At 40.2% G+C, this 12,140-nt stretch overlaps 1 protein-coding gene across 1 annotated transcript; it reads right to left on the bottom strand.

Annotated features, from left to right (window-relative positions):
• Window positions 1-1,769: 1,769 nt before the first annotated feature.
• hsdl2 (hydroxysteroid dehydrogenase like 2) lies at window positions 1,770-11,224 on the bottom strand. The gene is made up of 11 exons (XM_038272011.1): window positions 11,066-11,224; window positions 5,531-5,694; window positions 5,331-5,429; window positions 5,124-5,238; window positions 3,320-3,423; window positions 3,142-3,240; window positions 2,840-3,034; window positions 2,683-2,754; window positions 2,469-2,612; window positions 2,269-2,397; window positions 1,770-2,187 (listed from the first exon to the last, which is right to left on the bottom strand). Exons 1-11 carry the CDS (start codon window positions 11,080-11,082, stop codon window positions 2,072-2,074), a joined length of 1,254 nt encoding a protein of 417 aa, XP_038127939.1. The 5' UTR covers window positions 11,083-11,224; the 3' UTR covers window positions 1,770-2,071.
• Window positions 11,225-12,140: the final 916 nt, after the last annotated feature.

A 12,140-nucleotide genomic window follows, 5' to 3' on the forward strand; every position in this document is an offset into this window, starting at 1 on the left:
ATTAAGGAATAAAGATAACGTGTTTGGTTCCTAAAGACAGGTTTACTTGATTTAAACTGAACTACATTGATATTTGCAGTTTTTCCATTTATTTCTTTAAAAAGCTCTTATCATCAGGCAGGGCCACCAATGTGCCTAACCCTATCTGTTATGTAGCATTTTTAATCTTTTATAAAATATTAGACCAACACTTTGGTTGTGAAATCATCAAGTTGAGGTCATTGGAGGAAAACCGTGGAACACAAACAGATAAGCATTTATAATCAAAGCAGTTTATTTATAAAACAACATGTCCTCTCAAGGCGCTTTACAGATTAGATATTCTGACAGAGTGAAACATTCATCCCTGCATAAAGGATATTATACAACCTAATTTCATTGAAGTCAAGATGTTTAAAACGTAAATTAGATCAGAATACAAATTTCAAACTGACAAATGTTTTGATTTATAACATATATTGAGTGATTTTAAAATTGTTTGCAACAGGATCCATCTACATGTTTAGCTATGCATAATTTTTCCTTTACGAGTTTGGGGAATTATTGGTAAAGCTCTGTAGGTGGAGTTCTGTCAATTGCATGTTTGATGAACAACTTCCGTATTTTGTGCTTCACAATGTGCTCCATTTCTACTGCAGCAAGGTCTGGACTGAGGAAAGCTCAGTCTAGATGGGAACTCTGACGCCTCGTTGTTGGAAGGTGAGCAGAATAAGATTCTGCATTGTCTCCCTAAAAGAAGATGATGCTTTCAAACCTGGATGTATCTTTCAGGATAAATGATGCATTCATGGATGAGTCAGTTACTCCTTGGTAAAGGCACCATCACACCTCCATACCACCACAGATGCTGGATGATCGTAGCTTTGAAAACCCAGGAAGTCCTTCTTTTTGGTCCTGAGGACATAAAGTTCATAATTTTCCATAACTATTTAAAATGTGGGATCTTCAGATCAGAACTGGCAGCGTTTCTTGGTGTTGATTTAAAGGGAAAGTCCAGTCATATTTAGAATTCAAACTTCTGAAAGGATTTCAAATATGAAATTATTCCATACTGTTCATTAAATGATAAGTGTTTTTAAGATAAATTTTCATTTGAATGTGCTTTACTGGAGGCATCCATGTTTCAAATTTCAATAAAAAAATTTGAGAAGCTGGAGAAACCCTGTATATATGTGGTAAGGCTGAAGACCAGTCCAATACCTGATCCTAACCCAGGTGGACCAAAAACCTGAGATCAACGCATCTAACAGGACTTCATTAAGTTCCTGTTGGGACCAACTTCCAGTATGGATTCTAATAAGGGTGCTGATGAAGGTTCCCTGTCATCCAGGTCATAGTCATTCCGTAAAAATTCAAAAAATATCCACTGGACTTGATTTCCAAGATTATAAATCTTCCAAGATTTCAAATCTTGGAAACCAAGTTTTTTAAATTTTTACGGAAATCCGAATTAGGGCGTCGCTCCGCCCCTGCATTTCGATACTGTTACATGATGCAGCAAACCCTCCCAGACCATCATACTGCCTCCACCATGTTTGACTGTAGGTTTGTTTACCTTCCATACAGGTCAGTTTGTCTCCTCAGTTCAGAGAAGATTCCAGGGTCATTGAAATGTTTTTTGGGCCAATATCTGAACACTCCCTCTTCCTGGTTGACCTTTGACCTTAAGATGTGTATGTAAACAGTATAGAAACAGTATCACTGTCATCCCCCCACCCCCACCCCCCCGATATCATCTCCAGCTCTGTGACCAAAAACTAAATCTGAGACACTTTAAATTAGATTTATTTAATGTCTGTTACCATAGCAACACGGTGAATGTTAGTCAGAGAAGAAATTACAGTCATGATAAAAAACAGCTGATCCAGACTGGAGCAAGCTGGCTAGAACTGGTTCAAACCGGTTATGAGCCCTCTGCCTACGTTGTGGTCGGCTCCAGGACGGCAACACCCCCTTCGTCGTCATGTCAACGGCTCTCGTCCTCCTACCAGGGTGTCAGTTTTTGATTAAGGCAACATGTAGAGCAGACCTGAGGAGGCGGGGCCTCAGGTCTGTGGGCGGAGCTTGGGCCTCACAGTTTGGCCTTGTTCATGCGCCCCATCAGCTTCTCCAGTTTGATGGCGAGCGTCATGTCCCCTTTGATCCGCAGCTTCCCGGACATGAAGGCCATCGTGGGCTTCAGCTTCCCTGAAAGCACACGCCCATATGAGGCAGTCATTGCCATGGAAACGTCGCCATGTCGGGTCATCGCTTGAGTCGCTGACTCACCTGAGAACATTTTAGTGAAGTCACTGGAGTCCATCGTCATAACGACATCAGCCTTGACAGGGGGTTCGCCTTTCCCTGCGCTCCCGGAGCCGCTCTTCAGGTCAAGGAACCAGACGCCGCTGTGTTCTCCTGAGAACGACATGAAGATATGAAACATATCCATATATGGGCGTGTGTGTGTGTTGACTTCCTCCTGTTACCTGACAGGTCGAAGCGGTAGATGCCCTGCGTCGATTTCACCACGTCTTCATTCAGGACTCCTCTGATGACGTCAAAGGTGCTTTCTATTGGTCCACCAGAACGGGGCGTGTCTGAGGACGGGGGTTTGAAGGCCGGCGTTGCCCCTGGAAACCAGGAATAAGAGATTAAACAGGGCGGCAGGTCCTGTAGTGCCATGCAGTGTGTAGTACTGACCGTGTTCCTCCATGTGTTTGACCAGATTCTCTGGAGCTTCATCCAGGAAGAAGTCCGGCAGCAGAGGGTGGCCTACGGGCCAATCAGAGCCTCTGTCAGCACCAAAGGTAATGGAGGGGGACACAGCTGAGAGTTTGTTCAGTTTCTCTGGACTCACCTGGCTGGACGGCGTACTGGTCAAAGTCTTTGACGCCGAGCTCCCTGAGGACATCCTCGTCCACCAGGAAGCGACCCGTGTAATCCTTGGGTTTGGTCAGGATGGCGTAGGCGGCGTCTGCTATAATATCCGCCGTACGACACTGTTTTCCTACACCTTCCCCTCCCAGCATGTCCATGGCCGCTGTCTGGATGGCTAAGAGAACAACAAACAGTCAGTGTGGGCGGGGACTGTTAGCATGTAGACTACCTTTAAGCTAAGTGCTGCTTAATAAAAGAAGTTCTGGTATTTGAACCACCAACCAGTTTTAGGCCAGAGGGCGTTGACAGCAATTTGACCTCTGAACTCTTCGGCCATCCCAAGGACACACATCGACATCCCGTACTTCGCCATCGTATACGCTGCAAACCAACACAATACGACACATTGACGATGGTAACAACAAGACGAGAAGAAGATTTAGCTGCTTTCACTGGTTACCAGTATGATTCTTGAACCAGACGGGGTTCATGTTGAGTGGCGGTGAAAGGTTCAGGATGTGGGGACTGCGGCTCTTCAGGAGGTGAGGGATGACGAGCTTTGATCTGAGAGGAAGAAACAGCTGTTAGAACATTAGCAGGTTATCGTTAGCATGTTAACCGTAGCTCTTTAACAGTAGCTCGAAAACTAAAACTTGTTAACAGCAGCTCATTAACCGCAGCTCGTTATCCGGAGCTCGTTAACAGCAGCTCGCTAAGGAGCCTCCTAACTGCGGCTCAATAACGACAGCTTGGTAACAACTGGTTGTAAGCAGGTAGTTAAAGGATGCTACCTAAAAGCTACTGGTTTGCAGCTCGTCAACAGCAGCCCGTTAACACCAGCTCGTGAAACGCAGCTCATTAATAGCAGCTCATTAACCACAGCTCTTTAACAACAGCTCGTCAAACGCAGCTCGTTAACACCAGCTCGTTAACACCAGTTCGTTAACACCAGTTCATCCAACACAGCTCATTAATAGCAGCTCGTTAACCACAGCTCGATAACACCAGCTCGTCAAACGCAGCTTGTTAACACCAGCTCGTTAACAGCAGTTCGTCAAACGCAGCTCGTTAACACCAGCTCGTTAACACCAGCTCGTTAACAACAGCTCGTCAAACGCAGCTCGTTAACACCAGCTCGTTAACACCAGCTCGTTAACACCAGTTCATCAAACACAGCTCATTAATAGCAGCTTGTTAACCATAGCTTGTTAACAACAGCTCGTCAAACGCAGCTTGTTAACACCAGCTCGTTAACAGCAGTTCATCAAACGCAGCTCGTTAACACCAGCTCATTAACAGCAGTTCGTCAAACGCAGCTCATTAATAGCAGCTCGTTAACACCAGTTCATCAAACGCAGCTCGTTAACACCAGCTCGTTAACAGCAGTTCGTCAAACGCAGCTCATTAATAGCAGCTCGTTAACACCAGTTCATCAAACGCAGCTCGTTAACACCAGCTCGTTAACAGCAGTTCGTCAAACGCAGCTCATTAATAGCAGCTCGTTAACACCAGTTCATCAAACGCAGCTCATTAATAGCAGCTCGTTAACACCAGTTCATCAAACGCAGCTCGTTAACACCAGCTCGTTAACAGCAGTTCGTCAAACGCAGCTCGTTAACACCAGCTCGTTAACAGCAGTTCGTCAAACGCAGCTCATTAATAGCAGCTCGTTAACACCAGTTCATCAAACGCAGCTCGTTAACACCAGCTCGTTAACAGCAGTTCGTCAAACGCAGCTCATTAATAGCAGCTCGTTAACACCAGTTCATCAAACGCAGCTCGTTAACACCAGCTCGTTAACAGCAGTTCGTCAAACGCAGCTCATTAATAGCAGCTCGTTAACACCAGTTCATCAAACGCAGCTCGTTAACACCAGCTCGTTAACAGCAGTTCGTCAAACGCAGCTCATTAATAGCAGCTCGTTAACACCAGTTCATCAAACGCAGCTCATTAATAGCAGCTCGTTAACCAGTTCATCAAATGCAGCTCGTTAACACCAGCTCGTCAAACGCTGCTCATTAATAGCAGCTCGTTAACACCAGTTCATCAAACGCAGGTCGTTAACACCAGTTCGTCAAACGCACTGGTTCCTTATAAACCATTACAGATAGTTTCTGATTTAATAAGTAGCGCTGTGATAGTAATTATAAACATTGGATTTTATAAATGTTTAAGATAGCATGTACAGCTATAACCAGTGAGTATTTATCTGATCTGTAGTGATCTGCTGATTTAGCTCATTGTGCGGCAGGTTCTAGTCATACGTCAGGTATGTTCCTCTCAGGTTGATTCCCAGCATCAGGTCCACCTTCTTCATTGGCGTCTCCAGGGTTCCTGTCAGACTGATGGCGCTGGCGTTGTTCACCAAGATGTCAATGCCTGCCAATCAAACACAGCTCCTGTGTTGATGTCACAGCTAAGATAGATGACATCAGAGTATAGCTGAACCAATCAGGAAGAAGCCGTTTTACCTCCAAACGTTTCCACGGCTTTCTGAACAGCCGCTCCGATCTGCTGCTCGTCCCGGATGTCCACGACGCAGGGCAGCGCCTTCCCTCCGGCCGCCTCCACTGGGACACAAACACACAGAATCGGGTTCAGGTCATCAACAGAGATGCTGGAGCTGCGACACTCAGAGAGCGCTAACAGGTGGTCAAAGACTGTTGCTCACCTTCGTCTGCGGCGGTGAAGATGGTTCCAGGAAGCTTCGGGTGAGGCTCAGCCGTCTTGGCGGCGATGACGATGTTGGCCCCATCACGGGCGGCTTTCAGAGCGATGGCTTTCCCGATGCCCCGGCTCGCTCCTGTGATGAAGAGCGTGCAGCCGGCGAGCTTCCTGAGAGACAGCGGCTCAGTAAGATCATAACCACTAATAAATCATCCACTTCCTCTAAGCTCCTCCTCTTTTTAGTTACAGTTATGGCGTTTCTAGAGTTGTCAAAAATATCAATACCCCAAAAACTATCAATACTCAAACTCTAATAACAATAATTGAACCTTATTGATCTCACATTGGAGAAACCTACCTCTGCATTTAACCCATCCCCTTGGGGAGCAGTGGGCTGCCATTGTGCGGCATCTGGGGTTAAGGGTCTTGCTCAGGGGCCCAGAGAGGCAGTGGGTTTCAAACTCACAACCTCTGGATTCCAAGCTCTATACCCTAACCACTAGGCCGCCACTCCCTCTATTAAATTAGGATATGAAACTAATTTCTCATGGTAGAGATACTGAAGACAAGTGTGGTTTGGAAAGTTTTGGTTAATTTTAAAAACTTTTTTACTATATTTCAAAAAAATCTTCCAGCCATAGGTGGAAGCCATGATGATGCTGGTAGGGGTGAGTATAGTTATGGGTGTTGCAATACAATACTTGGGTCACGATACAATATTATCACTATATTGCAATATCACTCTAAGATGTGATATTATTCCTGCTATTAAAATTGAATGTATCAATAAAAATAAACCTCTATATATGTTCATCTAATGATATTGATCATTTAGATATTTTGGCATCCATGTTGTTTGGGGTTTGAATCAGTTCCCGTCTTCCACTGCGACCGCCTGAACTACAGATATAGTGCTGCGCCGCACAGCAAAAGGGCTCCACAGCGCCATCTGCCAGAGTGGCGGTGCAAAGGTCGCCCATTTTCCCTCCGTTTTAGGTAAAAAAAATTTTGCTTTAAAAAAAAGATAATAGGAACTAAAAGATCAATATTATCGATATTATCAGGCAGCCAAAAATCACTATAATGCAAAAAAATGAATTTTTTTCTCCACAACCCTAGATGTTGGTTTCCTAGCTCTGCACTTATCTACCAGTCGCCGTTTGTGATCAAATTCAACCTTGCAGACCGGATTTGACCACTGTCGTCACACAGAAGCACAGAAATAAAAAGCAAAAAAAAACAAAAAAAAAAAAAACATGATCGTTCATGATTTGATATTAGGAGCCTCCTGTGGCTTCAAACCGAAAGAGGAAAAACATCCTCAACATAAATTCTAATTAAAAATTTGTATTTCTGGGTTGAAAGCGTTAATTTTGTTTTACCCAAAATTTAACTTCCTTTGCATGGAAACAAACAGAAAAATAATAGTTAGTTGTAAAGTAAATCACTGATTCTTGAAACTTTGGCAAAAACATGTCCCACTAAGAAAAGTGCTAATTCTGTTGGAAAGAAATAACATTTTCATGAATAAAAACAATCAAGGTTATAATCAGGGGGTCCTTTGCACAAATGCAAGGTTCTTTTAAAGTTTATTTTATTTTATTGTTAATTTAATGATTATATGCTGGCCCATTGCCTATAAAATCAGTTGTCCTTGGATAGGAGATAATCATTTCAACTTCATTAAAAAAACAAAAAGTAATAATTGAATTGAATAATATCTTTACCAAATGAAAGGGTACATTTTAATATGTATTTAAAACTACAAACAGTGAGTTTTGAACAATAATAACCATTATTTTGTGATTGCTCAAAATGTGTCCCACATATTTGTCACCACCGTCAGATATTTATAAAACGCAATAAAATCAGGCAACTAAAAGGTCAACTACATGCCTGAGGACCCCATTTTCAAATCTTCAGCTCTACTGGATGCCTTAAGGTCACTCAAGCTCCTGTAGGTTTGTTATTTTCTCTTAAACTTGTTCATATTTTTGGACACTGCTAATGTCACAACCATAACATGTCAACACCGTCTCTTTTGTATAAAAAATATTAGATTAGATTATGACATAAATGTTTACTTTTTAAGAAGAGGTCTAAAGTAGCTAGCAACAGAGGGGAAACAAGATGGCTAATGGGAACAACTCATGCATATCATGTGAAAGAGTAGGATTTTGTCACCACCGTCAGACGTCACCACCGTCAGATTTTCTGTCTGACGGTGGTGACAAAAAACTACAAATGGTTCTCGATGGAGGCTAGAAAATAATTGTTGATCTGTAATGTTTCATTAACTTCTTTTATATTTTTATTTATGTAATTCCGCCTAGATTTCTTCCATATTGTATAACCCTAGGGGATGGGGTGTGCCTTCCCTGTCTCTCAATTCACTATTATGCCATGTTCATTTTGTTTACATCATTTGGGATGCACATAGTGCACCTACTACCTACCTACATAGCACATAGTATACAATATTCCTTGTAAGCTATGGCAGGGCAACATTTAACCAAATCTAACATTTACTGTAATTCCCCCCAATTTCATAGTCATTACACTCAACTTTGACTTTATGTATTTTAGGAAGTTATGGCTAGGAAGCAGCTATCTGTGAAGGAAAGAAGGAAAAGAAACAGGGAATATCAAAAGAAGTGTGAAGGCCTACTGACAAAAAACCTACATATATTCAAGCAATTACTCAGAAGGTTAAAAATTTCTACCATAATGCAGCACGAATGACAACTGACAAACAGGACACAATCACACGCAAGAAAATAAAGCATCAGAGAATGATTCTGACTGATAATGATATTTCTTAATTGTACCTTATATTCCTTGAAAAATATTTGTCACAGTGCTCATGATTGTTATTTTTTGGACCAAATAGTTAAATAAAGTTAATAAGCAAGAAACCATTAACTTGAATTGTATACAGTTTGGAATTGTATGTTGAAATGAGGCCACTGTCAACACCGTCAGTTCTAAAGTCACCACCGTCAGAGGGTTTTTATTCGTTTTAAATGAATATGCTTGCAATATGTTTCTTCAGTGCTGTTCTCTCATTAAAGTAATGGTCTCTTTTAATACAAAAATATGTTTGTTAAATAAAAAAACATGACTTTTTCTATTTAGGCTTAAAGTAAACGTTATCTGATGTTAGATATTTTAAAGGACTACACGTGAAACAGTTAAAAAAAATTAACAAAAATGAATATTCAACATTTAACAGCATAAATGTGTGCTAACAATGCCAGATAAAGATTTAAAAACTCTAAATACTTATTAGACCAAATAAATAAAAAATAATTAGCTTTTTATTGTGTCTGATGGTGTTGACAAAAACAAAGTAATAACTGGAAAAATGCCTATTTTATGAAAGAAATACAAAATGAGGAGGTTGCACCTGTACACTGCTTAACAGCCAAGACCTTGGTCTATAACAATATACCTTCAGATTTTGTAATCCAACTAACTTTTTATTTTCAAAATTAAAACCAGTTTTATCCAAATTCCCAAAAATCAGTGAAATATGTGCTTCAGTCAAAGGTGACGTGTTGCATGACCACATGATGTCACATGGGCTGGTGGATGTGACCTCATTGGCTGAGCCTTTGCTGTTCGCTGCGCCCAGAGATGCAACAGCATGAACGGAGTTTGTATTAAAAACATAATTTACACTCAGTTGAAATTAAATTGCATTATTTATTGCATTTTTTTTTTTTTTTTTATAAAATAAAAACTAAGTTATTTTAATGTGTTTAATATAAATAATGATCACAGGTTAGGTGCTTTATTACTAAAATGATAACTGAATGAAGAAAACTTAAAATATTCGGCCTGTTTCTATGGTCAACAAATAAATTAGGACCAAAACATTATGTTTATAAACCTTAATAAAGATTTAAGATAAAATAAAGAAATTCTCTGGTGTATAATGTCAAAAAACATTCATTATAGCTCATGTTTTTTTCTTTTAAATGAAAAATATCATAGTTAAAACAGAAGTGTAAAGGTAGAAAATGCAATAAATAGGTGCAACAATCAATTGCTGTGTCTGTAGCAAAGCAAGTCATCAACAGAAATATGTATTTAGTATTACGTCAGGTACAGGGTTCAAAAGGGGTCAGGACCAATTCTACAAGGGGAACCGGCCCCTTTTGGCCCCCATTTAGAACCACCCATGTTTTAGACGTGTGATCTTTATATTAATCAATCCATCCATTCTATCAGGCTTTATCCCTGATTGGCACCAGCCTGGATCTATGGGCAGACACCCTGGACAGGTCTCCAGAATTTATAGAAGCCAATTAACCCATCAGTCATTTTTTTGGACTGTTGGAGGAAGCCGGAGTACCCGGAGAGAACCCATGCATGCACAGGGAGAACATGCAAATTGCATGCAGAAAGATCCCGGACCACGAATCGTACCCGGAACCTCCTTGCTGCCAGGCAGCAGTGCTCCCCACTGCTCGACCGAGCAGCCTGCATAATTATCAATATGGTTTATAATTATATATTGCTCTTTAGTTACATTTGGTTTAAAAAAAATAAAAAGAAAGAATAAAGTTTAGCTTTAATTCAGCAAAGAAGGAAGTATGGGGACACCACAGAGCAAAGGTTCACCAAAGTAGATAGGACCAGAAATCAGGAATAAGCCTCAATATGAACTAATAGATTAGAATCAAATAGTTGATGTGTTTCCCCAGAGTTTCTGCTCCCCTTAGATCTGCAGCAGTTTCTGGGACAAAGCAGGGGAGCTATTCCTCCACAGAACATCTAGTCTCTGCTACCTTATTCCTTTTTAAAACACTAACTTTGTCACTGCAGTGGTTATACACTTAAAGTGGTTTGCCACAAAACATAAGAAAAGAGGAAGGTGCGGCTATTGCATAATAATAATGGACTCTGGACAAGAGAGGCCATTAAAAACCCCGGAACCAAACCTGTGTCTAGAACAGGCAAAGCAAGAACTTTAGCAGGAGTCCAAATAGAAGTTATTTGTTGATTTTTTTTTTTGTGATGTAAGTAATTCTTTCATAGTAAAAGCCTCGACAGAAACCCATCTGTCCACTCTTATTTTGAAGGAACTGCTCCTGACTGACAGCTGCTAAAGTTATTAATATCTCGGTTTTAACATTATTATTATTAAACAGGCAGTAAAATATAACATAATAATTTCTCTCTCAGATATGCTGTAAAACTACAAGAAGATATTTAAAAAATCCTAAGAGCTGCTAACCACTATGCTAACCGAGACAACCTGAAGCTACAGCTTAGCCCGAACTCCATTGAGAACGCGGACGGTTTAACTGCTTTGCTCATAGGTCTATCAGCAGAAGGAGCAGGACGGATTCAAACTCAGGGTAATATTCAGAACCGATCCTGCTTCGGTTCGGTTTTAGAAAACTTCAGGATTATGCAAGTGTTTTCCCAGGAAAGCCGATAATTTATCCCAGCAGCGCAGCAGCTCGGTAGTCTGCTCCCCCTTATTTCTGACTGTTTTTCGGTGCAGTTCTGTGTGCGAGCAGAGACTCACCCTGTGTTCTGCAGCATGTTTATTAAAGGTGAGACAATCCAGCAAACAGCAGCAGCGACTTTTCGTCTTTCACCTTTCACCCACTTCAAAGATACAAGACCCGTCGAGCCGGATGTTACGTATCATTCACCTTCCAATTGCTAAACTGAACAAAGATCGTGTATTTTTTTCCTCCGTTTTTATCCTTCCAAAGATCGTCTACAAAACAAGAGGCCTGACCACATAATCTTTAACCTCCCTCTTCTTCTGTCATTTGATTGGCGGGTCGCAAACAACTTATAGGTGCATACTGCCACCTACTGCACAAGAGTGTATAGCCTTATGGTTCCACCTGCTATATCCTATCTTATTTTTAAATTTGTATTATTTAAAAATAAAAATAATGCTTTATCAATTTTATAATTTCCCCCCAATCTCCATCTGCCCCTAAAATTCCTTTAATACTCAATTTTCTACCATTTTCAGAATCAGAAATACTTTAATAATCCCAGAGGGAAATTACTTTTGTTACACGCTCCAGTTACAGTTTTATATGATATATACACACATCCAACTATACAATATAATAAAGACAAAAAATAAGAATAAAAAGAGATAAAGTATATACACATATAGCTCTTCTGTATATATATATATATATATATATATATATATATATATATATATATATATATATATATATATATATATATATATATATATCTTTAAATATATCTATGCATATGTAAAAACTAAATCCAAATAAAGTCTAAACATGATGCACATTTCCTTTTCCCCCACAATCCTCACATAAATCATTATTTTTGTTCCCTAGCATAAACAAAAACTCATTGAAGTAGGTATATCCAGTTCTTAGTCTAGTGGAAATTATCTCTTCTTTTCTGCTTCTTTCTCCATAATTTTTAAGTGTTACAGATTTTTGAATCCTATATAAGCTTCTTCCTTTCTCATCTTCATCCCATATTTTTTTGCCTATAATCAGGAACCTGACAGAGTGAAGCGATTTAAATTCCTATGAATATGGTTTCCCAATGGGAAACCATATTCATAAGAATTTAGCTATTATCCACTAGTA

The sequence above is a fragment of the Cyprinodon tularosa genome, unplaced genomic scaffold (genome assembly GCF_016077235.1).
Source record: "Cyprinodon tularosa strain WSP-4 unplaced genomic scaffold, ASM1607723v1 ctg813, whole genome shotgun sequence".
Classification (NCBI taxonomy): Eukaryota; Metazoa; Chordata; class Actinopteri; order Cyprinodontiformes; family Cyprinodontidae; genus Cyprinodon; species Cyprinodon tularosa.